The sequence below is a fragment of the Macrotis lagotis genome, chromosome 2 (assembly GCF_037893015.1).
Source record: "Macrotis lagotis isolate mMagLag1 chromosome 2, bilby.v1.9.chrom.fasta, whole genome shotgun sequence".
In the NCBI taxonomy this organism is placed as follows: Eukaryota; Metazoa; Chordata; class Mammalia; order Peramelemorphia; family Peramelidae; genus Macrotis; species Macrotis lagotis.
Window position 1 is genome coordinate 218,962,772 of NC_133659.1, and position 23,250 is coordinate 218,986,021.

At 34.4% G+C, this 23,250-nt stretch overlaps 1 protein-coding gene across 5 annotated transcripts in view; it reads left to right on the forward strand.

The window, feature by feature from the left end:
- Positions 1 to 23,250, forward strand: part of SMURF2 (SMAD specific E3 ubiquitin protein ligase 2) — a 164,202-nt gene that overhangs the window by 136,998 nt on the left and 3,954 nt on the right. For 4 of the 5 annotated variants that reach the window (XM_074224770.1, XM_074224771.1, XM_074224774.1 and 1 more), the window contains 8 exons: positions 9,338 to 9,530; positions 11,311 to 11,414; positions 14,377 to 14,491; positions 17,164 to 17,342; positions 18,269 to 18,406; positions 19,861 to 19,981; positions 21,725 to 21,926; positions 22,782 to 22,857. In XM_074224770.1, the coding sequence (XP_074080871.1) occupies positions 9,338 to 9,530; positions 11,311 to 11,414; positions 14,377 to 14,491; positions 17,164 to 17,342; positions 18,269 to 18,406; positions 19,861 to 19,981; positions 21,725 to 21,926; positions 22,782 to 22,857 (1,128 nt within the window). The remainder of the gene's footprint in view (positions 1 to 9,337; positions 9,531 to 11,310; positions 11,415 to 14,376; positions 14,492 to 17,163; positions 17,343 to 18,268; positions 18,407 to 19,860; positions 19,982 to 21,724; positions 21,927 to 22,781; positions 22,858 to 23,250) is intronic. The other variant, XM_074224773.1, reaches the window with a different exon arrangement.

Here is a 23,250-nt window from a genome sequence, read left to right on the forward strand (position 1 = left end):
TTGTGTCCTTCTGGCTGCTTGTAATATTTTCTCTTTGACTTGGGAATTCTGGAACTTGGCTATAATATTCCTGGGGATTGGTTTTTTTGAGATCTCTTTCTCTGGGGGAATCAGTGAATTCTCTCCATTTCTATTTTGCCCTCTGCTTCTAGAATATCAGGGCAATTTTCCTGTAGTAATTCTTTGAAAATGATGTCAAGGCTCTTTTCCTGATCATGACTTCCAGGTATTCCAGTAATTTTCAAATTATCTTTCCTAAGTCTGTTTTCTATATGACTTTTTTTTCTATGAGATATTTCACATTTTCTTCTAATTTTTCATTTTTTTGGTTTTGAAGTATTGATTCCTGATTTCTGGTAAATTCATCAATCTCCCTAAATTCTATTCTTTGTCTGAAGGATTTGTTCTCCTCAGAGTTTTCTTATCTCTTTTTCCATCTGGCCAATTTTGCTTTTTAAAGCATTCTTCTCCTCAATAACTTTTTGAACTGTTCTATCCATTTGACCTAACCTGGTTTTTAGCATGCTATTTTCTTCAGCATTTTTTTGGATTTCCTTGACTAAGCTGCTGACTTCATTTTCATGTTTTTCCTGCATCTCCTTTCTTTTCCCAGTTTTTCTTCCAACTCCCTCATTTGATTTTCAAAGTCTTTTTTGAGTTCTATCATAGCCTGAGCCCAATTTCTGTTTTTCTTGGAGTCTTTAGATGCAGGAGCTTGTGTTTCCTCATCTTCAGACTGAGTATTTTGATCCTTCTTGGGCTCATTTGCAAAATATTTCTTAATGGTTTTCCTCTTGTTTCTTTGCTTGTTCATTTTCCCAGCCTAAGCCTGTTTTTGGGGTGCTTCCTGAGCTTTTGGGACACTCCCAGAAGGGTCTGTGTGTGAGGTTCTGTCCTCCCTCCTGTTCTGTGAATGACCATAAATGCCCCCCTCAGCCACGGGGCCGAGGTGGGGGGGCCCTGTTGTTCTATGGGGGGGGGACTAGACTGCAATCAGGGTCTGAATGTGGTCAGAGCCCCAGTGTCCTGTTCCAGGGGCAGAGGACAGAGCTCTGCAGTCTCTCTTCACTCCCCTCCCTCAGCTCAATGGGCTCATGCCCTGGGGGCTCCTGCTTACTGGCTCTGCCTGCTCCTGTTTCCGGGTCTAGGCTGCCAAAAGACCACCCTGCTGGCTGTGTGCCCTGAGGACTGGGCTCCACGTGCTTGCTCTGGCAGAGGTCCCCCACTGTTCCCCCACTTTGTGCCTGGTGCTCCCCGGGGTACAGCTCAGGAGACTCCCCCGCTGCTGTGAGCTGCAGCTCCCAGTGCCCTGGGGCTGCCTCCGGGAGGCTGAAGTTCTTTGGCTCTGGCGGGCCACCCCTCTGGTGGGCTGCCCCTCCCACCCGGGGAGCAGAGCCTTTCTGCTCTTTTCCAGGTTACCTGGAGTAGGAGAACTGCCTCACTGGGTCCCTTTGTGGATTCTGTCTCTCGAAAGTTTAGTTAGAGTCCTTAGCTTATGAGTTTTATCAGCGAGCTCCTAAGACTGGATCCCTTCATGTCACCATCTTGGCTCCGCCCCATCTAATTGGTTTTTGGTGATGTTCTCCAACTCTTCCTTAGTCATAAACTGCTCCCCTTTCCATAGATCTGACAGGTAAAGTAGTCCTTGATCTTCTAATTTACTTATACTATTGTTTTTTATGTCTAAGTCCTGTAACCATTTGGATCTTATCTTCGTAAAAGGTGTGAGGTGTTGGTCTAATCTAAGTTTCTTCCATACTAACTTCCAATTATCCCAGCAGTTTTTATCAAAGAGGGAGTTTTTATCCCAATGGCTGGACTCTTTGGGTTTATCAAACAGCAGATTACTATAATCATCTCCTGCTTTTACACCTAGTCTATTCCACTGGTCCACCACTCTATTTCTTATCCAATACCAAACAGTTTTGATGCCTGATGCTTTATAATATAATTTTAGATCAGGTAGGGCTAAGTCACATTCTTTTGTACTTTTTTTTTTCATTAAGCTCCTGGCAATTCTTGACTTTTTATTTCTATATATTTACTTACAATTTTTTCTAACTCATTAAAGTAATTTTTTGCAATTTTGATTGGTAGGGTACTAAACAGATAGTTTAATTTTGGTAGAATTGTGTTAATTGATTTTTGTATCACTCGCCAAATGCAGCTATGCAACTCAGTAGCGTGCAGGGCCTGGAGTCAGCAAATCCTGAGTTTAAATAAGATTTCTGACACTTCATAAACTTATTCCTTTGTAATCACAGGGGTTGGGGCACAATGCCCCCAAGATCTAGAAAATCTATGTAAAATTTTTTTGGCCCTTTAATATAAGAAAAGTCAGAATTTTCTTTTTCTTTTATGGAGTGTTTACATTCTCTTACTAAATCTGGGTTGATATTATGCAGTGCTATACATACATATATATATATATATATATATATATATATATATATATATATATAATATTATAAATTTCTGAGTTTCTAAACTTTTTCTGTGTCCTCTGCTGGCCTTTACATGTTGTCTGCAGCTTCTGCCAAACTCTCCCCAAATTCCCATTTAATTTCTTTTACTGATCCTCGATAAATTATTTCTATGGGGAAAGTTTGAAGTGGAAGGGATAACTTAACTTATGAATTGTATAGCCCTGGGCAAGTCACTTAACCTATTTGTCTGTTTCCTCATCTGTAGGCTTTCTTGGCAGGGTTGTTGTGAGGATCAATGAGATAATATTTGTAAAGAGCTTATGCACAATTCCCAGCACATAATAGAATAGCCACATAAATCCTATTACTTTTATTATTTCAGAACTCTTCTTCTCCTTCCTTTCAATATGCCTAGGTCCCCTTCCATCCTTGAAATGCCTTTGCTAGACTGCCATTCTCTTAAATCTTTCTTTCTTTCCTTAGCCAAATTTCAGGTAAAGAGCTGTCTATGCTTTCTGACTGTCCTCCTTTACCCCCCAGGAAAAATGTGAAGAACTATTTTTAGCTTTTGAAGTGCTTTACAACTCACCTTCATTTTTTCTTTTTAGTTTCATGGTTTATTATTCCCTCTTCCATACCCTTCAGTTCAGCCAAGGTGCCCTCTCTGAGGGCCTCACACATAGAATCTCTGTATCCTTTCTCTTTTACCTTTGCACAGCTTCATAGATTCTTTTCTTTCAAGACACAAATCAGTCACCTTTAACATGAAACTTTTCCTGAACCTTTTCAACTGCTTCAACTGCCTCCTAAATTTACATTGCATTTAATTATTTTTCCTTATTCTCTTTATTATTCTGTATGTACTTTTAGATTGTCATGTCTTCCTCATTGGAATCAAAGATTATTTCATTCATTATATCAGTATTACCAGCATTTTGCAAAATACATGGTACCTAGTTGTCACTTAATGTTTATTGTTTGATTGACTTTGGAGTCAGATGACCTAGATTCAAATAAATAGCTGGTTACCTGAATAACAATGGATGTGCCAACCCTCTCTGGGCCTCAGATTCTTGTTTGGTAAAATGAGGAAATTGAATTAGATGACTTCTGATGTCTTTTCTAGCTCTAGTCTGTGATCCTAATAAGATGAATAAAGTATCATGTTGGAGCTCTGAATTAAGACTGAGGGTGGAGGTACAAATTTGACTGCCATCTGTATTTGGCAATAATAATTGAATGTAAGATCTCCCTAATGGAGAAAGATAAGATCTGTAATGTTATATAAAGCACTTTGTAAACCTTAAATCATGATATAAATGTCAATTATTATCATTTGTGTTATAATGTAAATAGAAATAGCACTTCATGAAGAACCTGCTTCCAACCCTTCCACTTGATTTCAAACTTTGGCCAAGGCCCTTAACATCTTTTGTCCTCCGTTTTCGCATCTATAAAATCAGAAGACTTGGCCTAAATGACCTTTAAGCACCTTTCCAGCTCTTTCCAGCTAAAGATCTATAAGAATGTCACAGCATGATTCTAAATACTTTATATGTAGAGAGTTCACGAGAATAGTTTTTTTGGGGGGGGGGTAAGGCAGTGGGGTTAAGTGACAAGGTCACACAGCTAGGTAATTATTAAGTTTATGAGGCCGGATTTGGACTCAAATACTCCTGACTCCAGAGCTGGTGCTCTGTCCATTGTGCCATCTAGCTACCTTCAAACTAGATTTTAAGGAATTCCTGGGAAGGAACATTTTTACTCATACACTTCATTTTCAGGATACCTTTGATTTTCTTGCTTCTTGTTCTTGAACCAACTACTCACCCTCTATTTCACTACATAGGGACCTCTCTCTATTTTGATCTAGCATGTCAGTTTTCTACTTCTTGGGGTATTTTAGTATACATGCAGGCTTTTCTCTCAGAACAGATCAGTAAGACATACTTATATATAATCATTTTAAGCTTTGCAAAGTACAAATATTCATTTGATCTTCACAATGGTCCCCTCTTATAGATAAGGAAACTGAAGAAGAGAGATTAAATGATTGGCTCAGGATGATACAAATAGTAAGTGTCTGAGGAAATATTTGAATTCAGGTCCTGATTCTGGGCCCAACACTTGCCATCACTTTGTCAGAATTGCCCTATTTTCTGTTTGTAGTATTGCTGGAAGACTGATTCCTTTCTATAATGTCAATTTTACCTAAATTTTGCATTACTATAAAACCAGTTCACAAGAACATTAAGTGGTGTGACTGAAGTGCAGGTTATCTTAAAACCTAGGCCTCTCTCATCCTTATTTCCTCTACTTTTTGAGTCTAGTGGAAGTAAAATTAAAGGAAGTTAAAGGGAAGTAGGGTTCCTGCTACCTGTAGCTTTTCTGGGAAATAGGTGGGGTTGATAGCAGTTGATCCTGTGCTTAAATTGAACCTAAGTCAATTGTCGATTAGTAGAGTATTGCCTGTTTTTTGTTTTGTAGATCTGTGATTTTTATGTGAGTAATCTTTCCTTTGTTATCTGTTATTTTTGTCTTGATTTTCCCATAAGTCATCTATAGAAGATCTATCAAGCATTAGGGAGACTTTTCCTCTAGGTCTTAATATTTCATGGGTACATAGGAAGCACATGAATTATCCATTTGTTATTCCTTATTTTGTATTTTACCTACCTCCTTTTTCATAGAATATATTTCTTTGATCTTACCTTTTATGCCAGTTCTTGTATGTCTGTCATCGCTGATAAAATACAGCCTGCTAATACCACTGTTAATTCTCTTCATTGCCCTGTGAATTACTTGTAATCTCTGGTGATTTGTGGTATTCTATAATTAGAAACTGTGTCACATCATTGATAGTGTCAAAAATGTATGACCAGGGTGGCTAGGCCCTGGAGTCAGGAGTACCTTAGTTCAAATCTGGCCTCAGACACTTAATAATTACCTAGCTGTGTGGCCTTAGGCAAGCCACTTAACCCCATTGCCTTGCATAAACCTAAAAAAAAAAGTATGACCAAAAAGACTCATTTTTAACCAGCTAGACATTTGGGGTATTGTACAATATACGTATTATTACACAACAAAACTATTTCACCATCCCAAACAATAGATATATTCATTTCAATGACATTTTAAGAAAAGCAAATATGATTCTCTTAAATTCCACAAAACTCCTTAAATATAAATGTTTCTTATCAGGACTTCTACCACAATAGCAGGGGAGGAGTCCAACAATGGGTTATGTTTTAGACTATCCTTTGAGGGAGAAAAGCCCAGCAAAAACATTTCTTACAGTTTAACATTCACCTGCATAATTTGTGCATATATCTCTCACCCTCTCTCCTCTTTTCCCCTACTCAGTCATTTCATTAAGAATACCTGTCTAGGGACGGCTAGGTTGCACAGTGGTTAAAGCACAGGCCCTGGAGTCAGGAGTACCTGGGTTCAAATCCGGTCTCAGACACTTAATAATTACCTAGCTGTGTGGCCTTGGGCAAGCCACTTAACTCCATTTGCCTTGCAAAAACCTTAAAAAAAAAAGAATACCTGTCTAAGGGGCGGCTAGGTGGCTCAGTGAATTGACCACTTACCCCCATTGCCTTGAAAAATCTTTAAAAAAAAATACCTGTTGAGCTTTACTTTCCATTTCTCTCTGTCCCCTTCAAGTTCCTCATACCTCCCTCACAAAAGGCTATGTGAAAGTTATGTAATTCCCTTTAACCAGGAAAGAAACTAGTTAACCAAATAGATGTTTAAATTACTAATACATGTCATTTCCTATGTATATTTTTTTGTTTGTAAGGAACAAATAAATTATATGGGACAAGGACAGATCTAGTTCTTTGAATGTACATATTCGTAAGAAAACAAGTGTTTTCTAGTGACCTAACTATAGGAGTTAAGGACCTAAGACTTCCAGGTAGTACAGTGGATATAGAGTACCAGTCCTGAAGTCAGGAGAACCTGAGTTCAATCTGGCCTCAGAGACCTGATAATTACCTAGTTATGTGCCCTTGGGCAAGTCACTTAACCCCATTTCCTTGCAAGAAAACCCAAAAAACAAATAAGATCTTAGACACTTTTGATACTTACTAGCTTTGTGACCCTGGGTACAAGTCATTTAATCCTGATTGCCTCACATCCAGGATCATCTCCAGTCATCCTGATTCATATCTGGTCAATGGACTCAAGTGGCTCTGGAGGAGAAAAATAAGACTGGTGACTTAACACAGCCCCCCCCCCCCCCCAACTCAATTCTATTTCACGTGTAAATCATGACATCACCTCCCTGATGTCATGATTTTGTGCGAGGACAAATGACAAACGACAAACAATCTCCAGTATAATTTTTTATCAGTGATACATGGAACTCCAACAGTTTTTTCCTTTTCAAAAACATAGTTATCAATTGTCTAGTTATCCCAAGAATTCCTAAATTTTAATTTAATTCACTTTATTTCTCCTCAGGAAATATAATCAGGGTTAATATGTAATAATTCAAATGATGAAAAATGGGATGAGTAGAAAAAAAAAAGTAGAACTAGTATAAACCTAGTAAATAGATTTCATTAGTTTCATTTGTGGGGCAGCTATTAAAATTATTGGAATATTGAGGCATAAAAATTAAGCTTTTATATTGGGACATAGCAATCTTTATACAAAGTTCTAGAACACCCAGAACTATATGGGTTTCCTGGGTTAGAAAACTTCTTCAGCTATGGTCGTTCCTGAATGACTCTCTGCTTCTCCATGGCAGTACTTTTTTTTGTTGTTGTTGCTCTGGGTTTGTTCTTAGTTTACCAATTAGGAAATCATCTCTCTGCCCCAACCTTCTCTGTGCATCTTCTCTCTTTTAAATGTTCCATTGTGAAATACTTTTTATTCATACTACAACAAAAAAATATATTTTAGAGTAACTGTGATGAGAATTTGTATTGCTGTTTTCATTAGCTAGAATGTGTATAATACAAAATAATTAGACAAGATCTTTGTGTGATATACAGCTAGTTTTGAATCCTCAAGTAATTTCCAGTGCATTGCCAATATTGTTTGATTGGAAAGTTTTATGAATAATTAAAGAAGAAAAGAATTTTCATTATGACAATGTTGTTAAAGTTTCATTTTACTCTTACTGGAAAGCCTTTGAATTGTACGCTGCTACAAAATGCTTACATTTTTCATTTTTACCATCTGTCTTTCTTTTGGAAACTATTTTAGAAATTCTTCCAAGTCATCAGTAGAGTCTCTAACTTTATAAATCATACCTTATGTTTATATTTATGTTATATTAGATGTAACATAGGGAAAGTTATTTTCATTTTTTGCTTAAAGAAAATATATTTACTAATTGCTTTAAAAAGCCTATAAATTAATTTTAAAATAATTTTTGGTAGGTTTGAATATATTTTATAAAGCTTACTTGTTAGATGATGTTGAGTTTTGTATTGAAATATTTATAGCATGCTTGGCCAGGAATGCAGTAAGGAAATTCTTAAGTCATTTTCCACTCTTATTTAAAACAGATAAAAAGAGTTTATAGATTCTTTCAGGTGAAATTATCGGGTTAAAATTTTGTGCTTATTCCTATTTTAAAGTACTGTAATTTAATACAAACTGAGCTGACCTTTAAAAGAATAACATTGAACATATCAGCATTTCTATTTTGAGAGTTAGTTACCTCTAGATAAAAATCTCTTCTGACTGAAATCTGGTACACCAAACTACTTAACAGTATTGACATTCTACAAAATAAAGTGTTATAAATATCACGATATATTGCATTTTAACTTATGCTGTTAATGGAATTTTTGATGAGCAAATTATCTTGAAATTAATATTATGTTAAGTGAATCCAAAGCAGCCAACAGGACAGTATCTTCAAATCTGACCTTTATTTTTTCTGGCAACTAGGCATAATTGCTATTTCATTTCAGACAGATATATAACATGGTGATTTTTAAATTATAGTTTTAATACTTTACTGATCATCAGTCTAAAACATTTATTAACTTAGAAATTCTTTTTTGAAAATTTTGCTCCTTATAATTTATACTCATTTAGGGTGGTTGGAATGTCATTTATACGTAACTGATTTAACATATTTTTGTAGTCAGAAGTTAGGTTCTGAGTTCTTTTCAGAATTGAGTGCTAATTTTTTCATGCTAATTGTTTACATGTGAACTCCCCAAACTCCAATAGGCCAGACCATTCAGGTGAAAAGGCTAGTTTCCCTGCCAAGCTATTAGTATAAACTTTTCTTTCCTGAATTTACTCTTTCACATAAACCATTTAAAATAGGTGTGGTTGAGATTCTAAATTAAATGTGTAGCACTTGGTATATTCATGATTTTTAAAATAAAGATAAATTCATGAAGGAATAGCAATGAACAAAATTTATTGTTGGCAGTGCAGTCTTTAGTCTTTATTCATAATAAGTTGTATAGTAACTTATTTTATATTTTTATCCTCTAACTTATCTTTAAATAGTACTAATGAAAATAAACTAAATCTAAGAGTTGTTCGTAGTTCTCAAAAGACAGAGATTTGGGGTGGCTAGGTGGCACAGTGTATAAAGCACCAGCCCTGGAGTCAGGAGTACCTGGGTTCAAATCTGGTCTCAGGCACTTGATAATTACCTAGCTGTGTGGCCTTGGGCAAGCCACTTAACCCCATTTGCCTTGCAAAACCCTAAAAATATAAAAAAAGAACAAACCCAGAAACTTAAAGGTTTATTTAAAAAATCCTTCTAAGTTATTTGATTAAAATCCTTATATGTGAGTGAGCAATGATCTAAAATACTTCCAACTGAAATCATAATTAATAAAACATTGAATGGTAAAAATAACTTGTTTGTACTTTGTGCAGTGTATCTGTTACTGATTTACTGAGAATTTTATGTTCTATTCTAGCCGTCAAAACCAATTAAAAGGTCAGCAGCAACAAGTGGTACCCTTGTACCCTGATGAGGCAGAAGGTCTGACAGTTCCAAGGTATAAGCGAGACTTGGTACAGAAGCTAAAAATTTTGCGGCAAGAACTTTCTCAACAGCAGCCTCAAGCTGGCCACTGTCGCATTGAAGTCTCAAGAGAGGAAATTTTTGAGGTAATATGAAGGAAGAGTGATCTTTTAAAATTTAAAAAACTAATGTATCAGCTATTAGAATTCCTTCTATTTTTTTCAGGATAGATTACTGTTTATTTTTGTAAAGGTGAGGTATGATTTGATGGAACCAGTTTCACCATTATTTTTAATGTATTTACCAAATATTTCTTGCCCATATTCTATGGTTGCAATAGTTCAGCTATATTATGTTTCATTTATAAATTTGTATGGAGCTAAGCACTCAGAACATAAAAAAGGTCTACTGTGCCTGAATATTTTGCACTTCAAACAAGCAAGAAACTTAAAAGCCTTAAAATTTTTTGTTTGCTTAAGAATCTTTCTATGATTGGGGCGGCTAGGTGGCGTAGTGGATAAAGCACCGGCCTTGGAGTCAGGAGTACCTGGGTTCAAATCCAGTCTCAGACACTTAATAATTACCTACCTGTGTGGCCTTGGCCAAGCCACTTAACCCCATTTGCCTTGCAAAAACCTAAAAACAAAAAACAAAAAAAAAAGAAAAGATAGAAGATCAGTTAGGGGAACTATAAACCATCTTCTTCCAGTGACAGCCACATTATGAATATTGGTTTTAATGCTGGTAACTTATTTATATTTATGTTGTTTTTAAAATTGTCAAGTATTTTAAAATGTCTTTTCTTTATCTTTTTGTTTTGAGTAAACAAAATTTCAATCTATTATGGAGCCTTTAAAACAAAAAAAAGTTGTGAAAAAATCAGTGAGAAAAAGGGATATCATTAATATCTATACACCATCTATACCATACTTATTTTCATAATTTCATTCCCCTTTTCACAAGTAATTTTAATGCTAAAGGGGAAGGGCAGAAGAGCTGAAAAGGAGTTTACTTTATCTTGCCTATATATTTTGAACCTTGTCTTTGTTCAGAAAAGATTTAAAAAAAATTTTTATATTTATTTAAGGCAATGGGGTTTGAGTGACATGCCCAAGATCTCACAGCTAGGCAATTATTAAGTGTCTTGAGGTTGAATTTGAACTCAGGTCCTCCTAACTCCGGGGCTGAGCTCTATCTACTGCACCACCCAAAGAGTTTTTTGAAGAAGAAATCTTAAGAAACCTCAACTACCTTCCGACTTCCAAGACCATTTCATTTGATTGGGCTTGGAGGAAGTTGGTGCTGACTTATTAATACCTCTTCAAAATTGGACTTGGGTAGATTATGGGAACAAATAGAAGAATGGCTTTTAATTTGGGGGAAAACAGTTCTTTTGTTCTTTTAGTTTTCAGACTAATCCTTTGGGATCTATTTCTGTAATAGTAGATAAGGAGCTTGGAAGAGGTTATTTTAAAGTCACTTGCAACTTTAGCATCTTATGCTGCCTGCATAATAAATCTTTGTGTCTTCTTTAACGAATTCAGTATTATTACTTAATGAAAATATCAATGGGGCCTTAGTATGAACTACTCTATGGTCTCTACACATTTTTATTTCATAATTTAGTATGTGCTTGTGACATACTATAGGTAAAATTTAGATTAGAAAAGATTCTTGAAGTCATTTTTTCCTGCATCTAGTTTGTGGTGGGTTTTTTTGCGAATAGAAAAGAGAAACCCATGTGTATGTTTTCCTCATTTTTCCAAATTAGTAGCCACAATTAAATTGCTTTGTTTTCTAAGAAACTTGAATCTTTTCCCTTTAAATTATGATTTATAATTAGCTCAAATAATTTATTGAGTTTAGTGATCAATAGAATGTAATTTTTAATAGCTCTTGGTTATAATAAAAGTGAAATTATTTCAGGAATCATACAGACAAGTCATGAAAATGAGACCAAAAGATCTGTGGAAACGATTAATGATAAAATTTCGTGGAGAAGAAGGCCTTGATTATGGAGGGGTTGCAAGGTGAGGAATTTGTTCAGTCATTTCAGTCGTGTCTGACTCTTCATGACCTCATTTGGGGTTTTCTTGGCAAAAATACTGGAGCATTTTGCCATTTCCTTCTCTAGCTCATTTTACTGATGAGGAAACTGAGGCAAACTGGGTTAAATGATTTTCCTAGGGTCACATATCTGATGTTTGTCCTTTGTTCTCAAAGAAGACTGTGACATTAGGAAGGTGATGCCTTGACAAGTACTTGAATTGTATTTGAGTTGGGGGTGGTTGGGAGGGAATGCTGTGTTGTCACCAACCTCACTTTCTCCTCCAGAGTTGGGTCCAGTGGACAGATATGAACCAGGATGACTGGAGATTGTCAGGGATATGAGGCAGTCAGGGTTAAGTAACTTGCTCAAGGTCACACAGCTAGTGTCAAGTGTCTGAGGACTCTTGTTCTTTTAACTTCCAATGCCAGTGCTCTTATCCATTGCACCACCTAGCTGCCCTTGGGTCACATAGCTAGTAATTGTCTGAAATGGGATTTGAACTCAAATCTTCCTGACTCCAGGTTGAGCATTCTCTATTCATTGTGTGCCACCTAGTTGCCCAGGTGAGGAATTATTTTTTTAATAACAGTAGAATGCTAACATGTATCAATGTAATTTTATGATATTTTGATCCCATAGCTTTCTTTTTTCCCCTCTATAATTTTGCAGTTTGATATGCTACAAATTAATTTATCTCAGAAAGTGACACTTTGTGATACTTAATTGTCATGCTAATGCAATACCTAGCAGCCTGTATTGTGCAGAAAGACATCCACTGGATCCACTATGAAGAAACTTGGATTTCAATCTCAGATTCTATCACTGACTAGTTGTGTCAGCTTGGGCAAATTATTTCCCCTTTTTTGGATCCCAGCTTCCTCCTTTGTAAAATAAATTAGACTGCTTGTTTAACAAAATTCTAAATCCTAATGCTGTACAAATGATAATTCCTGATCTCTTTTCCTCTGTTGAGTTTTACTCAGTTCCCTACCCTTTCTTGTTCTCTCCCATTTTCACCTTTCCCAAAATTAAATGTGAATCTCTCCTCATTAAGAATCTGCTAACAGAAATAAGTTAAATACTATTTCTTAAAGGTTTTTCATATTTGCATATATGAAGAAAAAGTAGGGAAACATTAACTCCTGACCACTCTTCCAAGTGGTTTTCTTGATAGACCCTTATCCCAAAGATGGAATCTCTAGGGGTATTACTGTTGGTCCTTTTCTAACTGGAGATTGTTTTTTGATAGAACCATCATACTTTAAAATGTATTCTTAGATTCTGCTTATCTCTTAGTTTGTAAATGGATGTTTTCCACAATTGCTGATTTGAGTGTGACTGATTTGAACAGAATGAGTATCGTACTCCAGAGTTTACTAGTTTGCCAATAATAGTGAGACTTCTTGATAAATCTTACTTACCTAAGATTTCATCCTTCATTTTGAAAGGAACAGTTAAACCAGTGATGGTTAAAACAAATTGGGGTATGTAGGCATTACTTTTTCTAGACTGCATGCTGGAGACTTCATTCTAACAACTAGGTATTCTGTTTTTTATATACTTAGTTCATTGTAATAGGAATCTTCTCCATGAAATGTAATTGGATATTTGAAAAGCAAAGAAAACATTGGGGTGTTTAGAATTTCTTGTAAAAATAAAACAAAAAACTACCACCAAAATAAAATAGGAAAACCATACTTGTAAAATTTGCTTTTCATGTGTCATTATAGCAAAAAAGTTACAAAGAAACATTAGAATAATTTGATTTACGTGACTTATTTAGCCTAAAGTTGTGTTTGTGTGTGTGTGTGTGTGTGTGTGTGTGTGTGTGTGTGTGTGTGTGCGCACATATCACATGCACTTGCACACCTAACTATTTCTGGGGCAAAATCGTGTCTGTAGTTACGGTTTCACTTTTAATGAAAAATTAACCTAAAAATAATCTCTTTACGTCTTTTGGTTTTGTGTTTTAAATAGACATGCACAGTAATGTTTTTGATCTTGATGTAAGTCAATTTTTCTGATGTCTCTAAAAGTCCTTGATTTAAGGTCATTCAGTTAGGGGCTGTGAGTGACAATGCCAGAATCACAATTCAGGTATTCTGACTCTTAAGTATTTCTATTATACCATTTCAAAGAAAGTCTATCATGATGTATGGAAAGTTTTGCAAAAATGTAAAGTATTAAATGTATATTTTGATGGTATTACATCAAATTGGTATAAAATTTGCTGTTGAGATGCACTTCAGTAGATTACCAAGTGCTGTGTAATACATACACATTCACAAATAATTAACTCACAACATTTGTTTTGTGTTGAAAATGGAAAAATAAAAAAGTGTTGTATGTGAATCATGGTGTATTGAGCCCTTTCCACACACAAGTGATGAAAGTTATGAGAATAGAACAAAATATTTTGATTTAGATACATTTCCTTCAAATTTATATAACATTCATTGCAGAGCTGATCAGCAATTGGAAATTAGATGGGCAAGTAGTAAATACAGTCTGAATGTTGTATTGCAATGCTAACTTAATGCATAGTGTTTTCAGGTCCACAGTCTAGTAGTTTAGCTTTACTTTTCCCAACTGTAAAATGTGGATATTTATAGCACTTGCCTCCCAGGATTGTTGTGTGGATCAAATGAGCAATATCTTTAAAGTGCAGTGCCTGGCCCACAGAAGGTGCTATATGACTGTTGTTACTTTTGTAATCGTTATGATTATTGGATTCTAAAATATAATTTGGGAAAAAATGAAATAGTACTTCAAATTCAAGAAGTTTACCATGTTTTAGGCTGTTCTAAAAATCTGACCTTATAAAACCTCATTTAGAATTTTATTTCATTTTATTTCTTTGAATTCCCCAAACTAACAGATAATATGTCTGTATTTTAGAGGAGTTTGTTTATTAGACAATTCATTATGTATTGTCTCTTTAGGGAATGGCTATATCTCTTGTCTCATGAAATGTTGAATCCATATTATGGCCTTTTCCAGTACTCAAGAGATGACATCTATACATTGCAAATCAATCCAGATTCTGCAGTTAATCCGGTATGATATTGTGAATTCATTGCCAAAAATGCTTTTTTATATAAAAGTTCCTTGACCCATATATAAATTTCACTTTTAATAGAATATGATTTTAGTAAAACTATGCAGTGCATGTTTCAGGGCAAAATTAGTGGCCAGTTCTGTAAAAGACCAAGGTATTCTGAAAAATGTCTTCCTATTTTGTTCCCTTAACTTGTAGCTGTTCCCTTCATCTCCTGTTATTCTCTGCAGTTCTTTTACTGTGGAAATTTCTTCTTTCCTGGATACTCCCTGTTTTCATATTTTTAGCTTCTGTGTTTTAATTTTCCTATTTCACATGTCTTGTTCATTTTATAATAAAGTTTGACTGCAGTATCATTCTTCAGAGGGTAACCATTGTATAGCCTCAAAAAAGTGTGAATTGGTCTCAATTATTCTTCCTATTTCCCAGTTCCTGGAAGAGCTCAAAAAGGATTTTAAAAATCAAATAAGAGATGTGGTGGTGGTGGTGGGGGGGGATTGGGAAAAGAAATTACAGCAGGAAAAGCATGAAATACCTTAAAAAATAGAATAGACCAAATTGTAAAAGAGGCCTAAAAGTTGACAAAGAATTGGAAATTAAAGGGATGCTCAACAGTTGGGGCATGTCTGAGCAAATTGTGGTATATGAGTGTAATGGAATACTATTGTGCTGTAAGAAATAACAATCAAACAGATTTCAGAAAAACCTGGAAAGATTTATATGGATTGATGAAAAATGAAATGATCAGAACCAGCAATACACAGTAACAGCAATGTTGTGTGATGATCAACTGTGATTGACTTAGCTAGTGATCCAAGGCAATTCCAAAAGACTAGTGATGGAAAAATACTATCCACATCCAGGGAAAGCACTGATGAAATCTGAATGCAGCTCTAAGCATGCTATTTTTTCCTTTTTTTTTTTTTTTAGTTTTATCATTTTTTTCTTTTTTGATATTTTATTTGTCCAATTATGTGTTATGAAAGTTTTTCAACATTCATCCTCATGCATATTTTTAAGTTACTTAATTTTCTTCTACCTTCTCTTCTGACCCTCCTTCCCTTAAAACAGTGAACAATCTAGTGAACATTATGCATGTATGTTTGTCTTGAACATGTTTATGTATTGGTCATTTTCTGTATGAGGAATTAGGACTAAGAGAAAAGGAAAAAAACCATGGGACAGGAAGGAAAAACAGAAATTTTTAAAAAGTGAACATAGTGTTCATTCAGATTCTGTAGGGTTTTTACATTTGTTTTGCTTTGTTTTCTTCATCTGGATGTGGATGTGTTGTCCTTAACAGATCTCTCAGAGTTGTTCTAGCTCTCTGAACTGCTGAGAGGAGCTGTATCCATCAAACTTGATCAACTCATAATATTATCTTTAATGTATACAATTATCTTGGATCTGCTCCCTTCCCTCAGGACCAGTTCCTGTAATTCTTTCCGTGTTTCCCTAGAACCCAGCCATTCGTGGTTTCTTATAGAATAATAGTACTCCTTAACATTTGGCCATCCCCCAGTCAATGGATATCCCTTCAATTTCCAGTTCTTTGCCACTACTAAAAATGAGCTGCTATGAATATTTTGGAACATGTGGAACTTCTCCCATTTTTTTTATGATTTCTTCCAGATATACGTCTAATTTTGATTGATCTGGGTCAAAGGGTATATTCATTTTTATTGCTCTTTGGGCATAGTTCCATATTATTTTCCAGAATGGTTGGATTAGTTCACAACTCTACTCACAGTTAAGCATAATATTATTTTCACTTTATTTGTGTATATGTGTGTGTTTTCTTTTTGATAACTTTTTTGCATGACTAATATGGTAATATATTTTACATGATTGTACATATAACCCATATCAAATTGCTAACTCTAATAGGATAAAATACTATTTAAGAAAAAAAATGTTCTAGTTCCTATTAGAAGTCAGTCTTATCATGCAGACTTTCAATAGATTTGTAATTGGGAGGGGGTGTTAAAAACAGAAATGGACAAGAAAGGTACAAAAACTCATTAAGGAAATAATTCCTTAAAAATTAAAATTGAAAAAACAGAAAAGGAAAACCCTGAAAAAAAACTTCTTTAAAAATTAGAATTGGACAAGTGGAAGCTAATGACTTTTTGAGACATCAAGAAATAAATCACAAGAATGAAGAAAATAAAAGACAATGTGACATATCTCATCGCAAACTTGATGTTTTGTAAAGCATCTTAACACAAAATTTCCAAAACTGAATTCTTTATTTTTCCCTTCAAAACTTTTCCTTCTTCTCACTTCACTTTTACTTTTGAGGGGTCCCCCATCCATCCTCTCAGTCAACTTGACTTTCTCCTACCTCCCCATATCCAGTCATTTGCATAATTGTTCTTTGTACTTTTAAAACATCTCTAGTGAATAAACCCTAATGTCCTCAGAAACCATCAGCATTCTAGCCCCTACCTTTACCACTTCACAACCGATGTGAAGTAGGCTTCTCATAATCTCCCTGACTCAATGCAGATGTAAAATAAAAATTCAGATAAATTATATAATTATTGGGATCTGACTGTACTTGAATGGTTTGGAAGATAACATTTGAAAATTATATTCTCGTAAAATTGTTATTTTTTAAAAATCGTGCTTAGTGACCTCTCTGATACTTAAATATAAACTTACGTTTCAGGAACATTTATCATATTTCCACTTTGTTGGACGGATAATGGGGATGGCTGTATTTCATGGACATTACATTGATGGTGGCTTCACATTGCCTTTTTATAAACAATTGCTCGGAAAGTCAATTAATTTGGATGACATGGAATTAGTTGATCCAGATCTTCACAACAGCTTAGTCTGGATACTGTATGTATTGATCCTGAATTGTTCATTCTGACAAGAATTTAAATTCATAATATTGATGATAGTCATAGGTAAAATTAGATTGAACTTAAAAGAATAAAGTAGATAAATAGCTTTGTTATGGCTTTCATCAAATGTAGCAATGAATGATAGCTTTTAAAAGGGATGATTGAATGAACTAGTCTCACTTTGAAGGAAGTTGTTAATAAGTTTAATAAAATAACTTAGAACACTCCTATATTTTGTGGAATTAACATTTCTCATTTGGTATATTCAAGTTGTCTATGGTTACATTGATAGTAGTTGGAAATAAATTTTCTTAACTTTCAGGCAGATCATAGCTTTTGCATGTGTTTATATATTTGAAATTCCTTTCTATGCTGACCTAACTAGCAATGTCCAAATCTTTTTTTATTTTGCAAGGCAGTGGGGTTGAAGTGACTTGCCCAAGGTCGCACAGCTAGGCAATTAAGTGTCTGAGGCTGGATTTGAACTCAGGTCCTCCAGACTCCAGAGCTAGTGCTCTACTGCACCACCTAGCTTCTTCCCTGCCCCCAATCTTTTTTTTAAATTGCTCTAATTTAGTAGACAAACACTCAAAGTATTTCCACTTGGAAAATTCTTTCAGTGTTATTTTCGTTGTATATCATAATCAGATTGTTTCATTGGATAGTCTAGAAAGTAGAAACTAAAATTTTATGTATTTGTGAGGATTCATTTTCTTTGATTAGTCTGCCTGAAAACTATTTGAGAGAGTAGCAAAATTACTGCATCACAAGATTAGTTATTTAAATAATTCAGATTATTCATCAGGAAAGAAATCTGATTTAAGAACACATTATAATCTCTTCTTTGGTTTTTGTCAGTCTAGGCTGTTTGTGTTTCAGATTTTCCAATTATGTGCTTTCTTGGTTTTTTCTCCTTTCTAGTGAGAATGATATTACAGGTGTTTTGGATCATACCTTTTGTGTTGAACACAATGCTTATGGTGAAATTATTCAACATGAACTTAAACCAAATGGTAAAAGCATCTCAGTTACAGAAGACAATAAAAAAGAATATGTCAGGTGAATACTTTTTTGTTCTTCGGGCAGTATTGTCCTGTTTGTTTTTGAAAACTGTTTATTTAGCATAGAAATACAATATTGATCTAAGCTTTAATATAAAAACACTTGTGTTGTTTCAGTGGTGCTAACTACAGTTCATGAGTTATGGTATAAGTAAGTGCAAGATATATTTTTTAGAATTTTAGAAAATATTTAGTGAGAATTGGAGAAGATGCAGTCCTTGATTAAAGTGAGTTTGAATCTAATATAATCAAGACTTTACTGAATCACAGAGTTGGAAGAGGTCAGATCAACCTGAACCTTAACATGAATCCTCTCCTCACTATTAAAAAAAAAATAGTCATCTATTTTGGCTTGTAGAATTCTAGTGAAAGAAAGTTTGTTACCTACTGAGGTAGCCCATTCCATTTTTGGGTAGTTCTAATTTCCTTATATTCAGCTTCTTTATTATTATTTATCATATTAGTACCCAGCACAGAGTAGATACTTAATAAATCAATATTTGTTGATCATCTCTTTGCCAAGAGATGAGAAAAACATCTTATCATGAATCTTTTGAAGTCATGATTGGATTATTAAGTTCTAATTTTGAAAAAAATTTGATTTGTAGGGGCGGCTAGGTGGCGCAGTAGATAAAGCACCAGCCCTGGAGTCAGGAGTACCTGAGTTCATATTCGGTCTCAGACACTTAATTACCTAGCTGTGTGGCCTTGGGCAAGCCACTTAACCCCATTTGCCTTGCAAAAACTTAAAAAAAAAGTAATTTGTGAATTATGAGAAGTGGCAAAAATAATATTATAGAAGTAGTATACTGAATCACTAGTGCAGTTAGATTTTGATGAGGTTTCTAAAACTGCCAAACTAACAATCAATTTGAAAAATAAAAATAGTACAAATAATGACTCAATATTTACTCCCAATTCTTGGTCTTACAGCATCAAGTATTTCTAAAACAAACTGAAATTTGATCCATAAATTTTTAAGAATAAGATTAAATAAAAAATTACTGATTTTATTCTAAGTAAATCTTTGCAATTATATAGGGTCACATAGAGTGCCACTTGAGGCCATTCTTGATTTCTCTGCACCTATGCCATTCCCTTTCCCAATTATAACTTTCTCCAGCCACTAATTCTTTTCTCAGTCTGAATTTGCATGTATTATATTTATACATTTAAACAGTTATATATGTTTATATATGTTCATATAGAAGTTTATTGAGAGCAGGGATTATTTTCCTTTTTAATCAAATTCTTATGTCCCCAGAATCTAGCATACATAGATGATTGAGTTTTTTTGGTGTTCATTTTGTTGTATTAGATGTTTGTAACCTAAACATTGCTAAAGTTACAGGATCTTCCAGTACTGTTTTGGAATATTTGATTATTTTACTTGTGTGTGTGTGTATGTATATATATGAAACAATAGATCATAAGAGACTTCTGAACTTACAGGCTTTATGTGAACTGGAGATTTTTACGAGGAATTGAAGCTCAGTTTCTGGCTCTGCAGAAAGGATTCAATGAAGTAATACCGCAACCTCTGCTGAAGACATTTGATGAAAAGGAACTAGAGGTCAGTATGCTTCTATTACATTATGTTATCAAATGTAATTTGTTTGAGATGAAGTTAAAGTAGGTGAACTTTTGTTTTTGTGAGTATAGTCTCTCTTAGTTTTATTAGTTGCAGATTGTCTTCTCTTACCCCCCCATTCACTCCTTCACACTCACTTATCCACTACTCACTCTGATTCCAGCTCCAGTCTTTCTTCCATTTCATCATGCTGCTGCTTATTATTACTGTATTATTACAACTGTCCATTGTAGTGAGAATTCAAGGAAACATTTTACATGGTCCTTCATTTGCTTTCTACCTACTGAAAAGTGCAGTGTTTAGAAACTAAAGAAAGGATGGGATTCACAAGACAGATTTTGTGTTGAAACTGAATGGTGATGACAGAGAAATGATAGGATGTGTCTTTGGATGTTTGGGAAATTTGTATTTGTACCAAAATTGGACATTTTTCCATCTCTCATGATTCAGTTTTACATATAAATAAATAAATAAATAGTGAATTTAGCTGTTCAATTGCCACTAACCTACTAAACCCTTGATTGGGCTTAGGCGGGAGGGGAGACTTGTCTCTCTTTCTGAGTCTGTATACTGGGACTGATTTTGTTTTCCTTCTTATTCCCATCCTTTTACATATGTGCTCCAATGCACAAACATCCAAACTCATTCAGTATCAAATATGAGATATGTCTTAGCTCCAATACAAAAGGATCTTTTTTGTTTTGTTTTTGCAAGGCAGTGGGGTTAAGTGACTTGCCAAAGTTCACACAGCTAGATAATTTATTAAGTGTCTGAGTCTGTATTTGAACCCAGGTCCTCTTGACTCTAGGGCCAGTGCTCTATCCATTGCACCACCTAGCTTCCCCTACTAAAAGTATCTTGATCTGTATTATTTCATTTCTAATTGTGAAACAAGGATCTCATATTTATCCCTCAAAAATGAATCAACTGAGATGACAATATTAAGACACAGGTCTCGGGGAGGGGGGAGGACCCAATGTTTTAATGGTTTTTTTGCCCTTTACCTCTACCCTTATTCTTTTCTGCATCTGATTTCATTAGATCATATTGATTAAAGATTTTGGGGTTTGCTAAATTGTTCCAATGAAGGGTGACTATTCTAGCATATGCTAATCTTGTCTTCCTCAGTTTTCTGTTACATATATATTAGCAAGGGTTTTGCTCAGATTATTTCTTATGTGTTATTTTTAACTCCTTAATGAGTTTATAAATTTCTTGAAACTTTATGGTCCATTAATACAAGGACCAACTACATCCCCTAACAATGCTGGTCATTAAACACTATTTCACTGATTATAGCTACTTAAATACTGTCTTTATAGCTTTTAAGCATTTTACTTTGATGTTAGGGAAATTTACTGAATATATAATGTCTTATAATTAAATCAGCACACTTTTATATGGTAGTTTTAGTTTTCTTTTTTCTTTTCTTTCTTTTTTTTTTTTAAAAAGGTTTTTTCAAGGCAATGTGGTTAAGTGGCTTGCCCAAGGCCACACAGCTAGGTAATTATTAAGTGTCTGAGGCCGGATTTGAACTCAGGTACTCCTGACTCCAGGGCTGGTGCTCTATCCACTGGGCCACCTAAGCTGCCCCAGTTTCATTTTTCTTAACTATGTTCCCTTGAAAGTTGCTTCACCTCTTTTTGCTCAGTTTCCCTAAATGTAATTTATGGAATATTATTAGAAGTTCTCATTATAACCATTGTCTATCTATTTGTGAAAAAGCTCATCATCTGTGGACTGGGGAAGATTGATGTTAGTGACTGGAAGGTAAACACACGATTGAAACACTGTACCCCAGACAGCAATATTGTAAAATGGTTCTGGAAAGCTGTGGAATTTTTTGATGAAGAAAGGAGAGCACGATTACTTCAGTTTGTGACAGGATCTTCCAGAGTGCCTTTGCAGGGATTTAAAGCTTTACAAGGTAGGAGATTCCTGTCAGTAATTGAAAGTGTTTTCATGAATATGGAAACTTTATATAAAAATTAACAGTATGAATGTTAATTCTCTTCTCTCATATTGTTCTTTGTCAATAGTTCAATAGTTTTCATATTAAAATAGTTTTAATATTTTTATCCCTTTCCCACTCCATCTCCCATGTCCTTTAATTTACCCAAAAATTAAAAAATTAAAAAAGATCTGTCCATAACTAGCTGTACCATTTACAGATTTTTGTGCTGGATGTATGAGGAAAATTATAATTTGATTTTTAGCTACACATATTATCTATAGAGCTTATTATTTTTCAGCCACTTCTTAGTGTGTGTACCTTTATGAATTATATACCAGTGTTGAAGTTCATGCTGTAAATTAATCTAAGCCCATATTTTGCCTTGTTCTATCCCCCTGCTTGTATTAAATGGCATACAATTGCATAGTTCATTAGTTTTCTTTATAATAATTGCCTTATTGAATTCCTGACAACTGTCTGAATCTGAAATTTATATTATGTTTCTTGGATTGGCTAATTTGCTAACAGGATTATGGGGTGATTTTTTTTCTTTCTGTACTATGAAAGATTTATTTTTGATAGAAAATAAAAGTCAACACTGGGTTTTTCGATCACAAATTTTCTTTAGAAATGTTTTACTGGAAAAAAATAGCTTGGGAAAAGTTGATTATTTACTTTCAAATACCTTCCTTTTGACTATTATGAGCTTGGACAGAGTTACAGCATTGTCTTTCAGTTGAACTATGCCTTTAATTAAATTCATTCTAAGACTAGTCATTGATTTAATGTACTTAACTGTGATTTTTTTCACTTTGACTTCATTTACAGGGGCTGCAGGCCCAAGACTATTCACAATACACCAGATTGATGCTAGTACTAACAACTTGCCGAAAGCTCATACTTGGTAGGTTATTTTTTTCTATTTAATATGGGAAAATAGGGAATAAAGCAGATTTTTTTCTTTTAATATCACATTTAGACTGAATTAAATGAGAAAGGATTTATATCCAACTATTACCTACAGATAGATTTTGAATATCTTACTTTTTTCCTAACAAGGTTCTAATGTAAGATTCAGGCCTCTTTCAACATTTTCATAATTAAACTGTATTAAGGTAGGAGTAAAAACTAACTCCTTACCAGGACAGGAACTTTTGTCGGTTTACAATTTGTCTTTTGTCGGTTTACAATTTATCCTTATTCAGCATCTTCTAATGATAGATACCAAAAATCCCCTAAATGATAAATCCATTGGGTATAATTCTATTTTGAAAGAATAATGATTTAATTTTCTGTC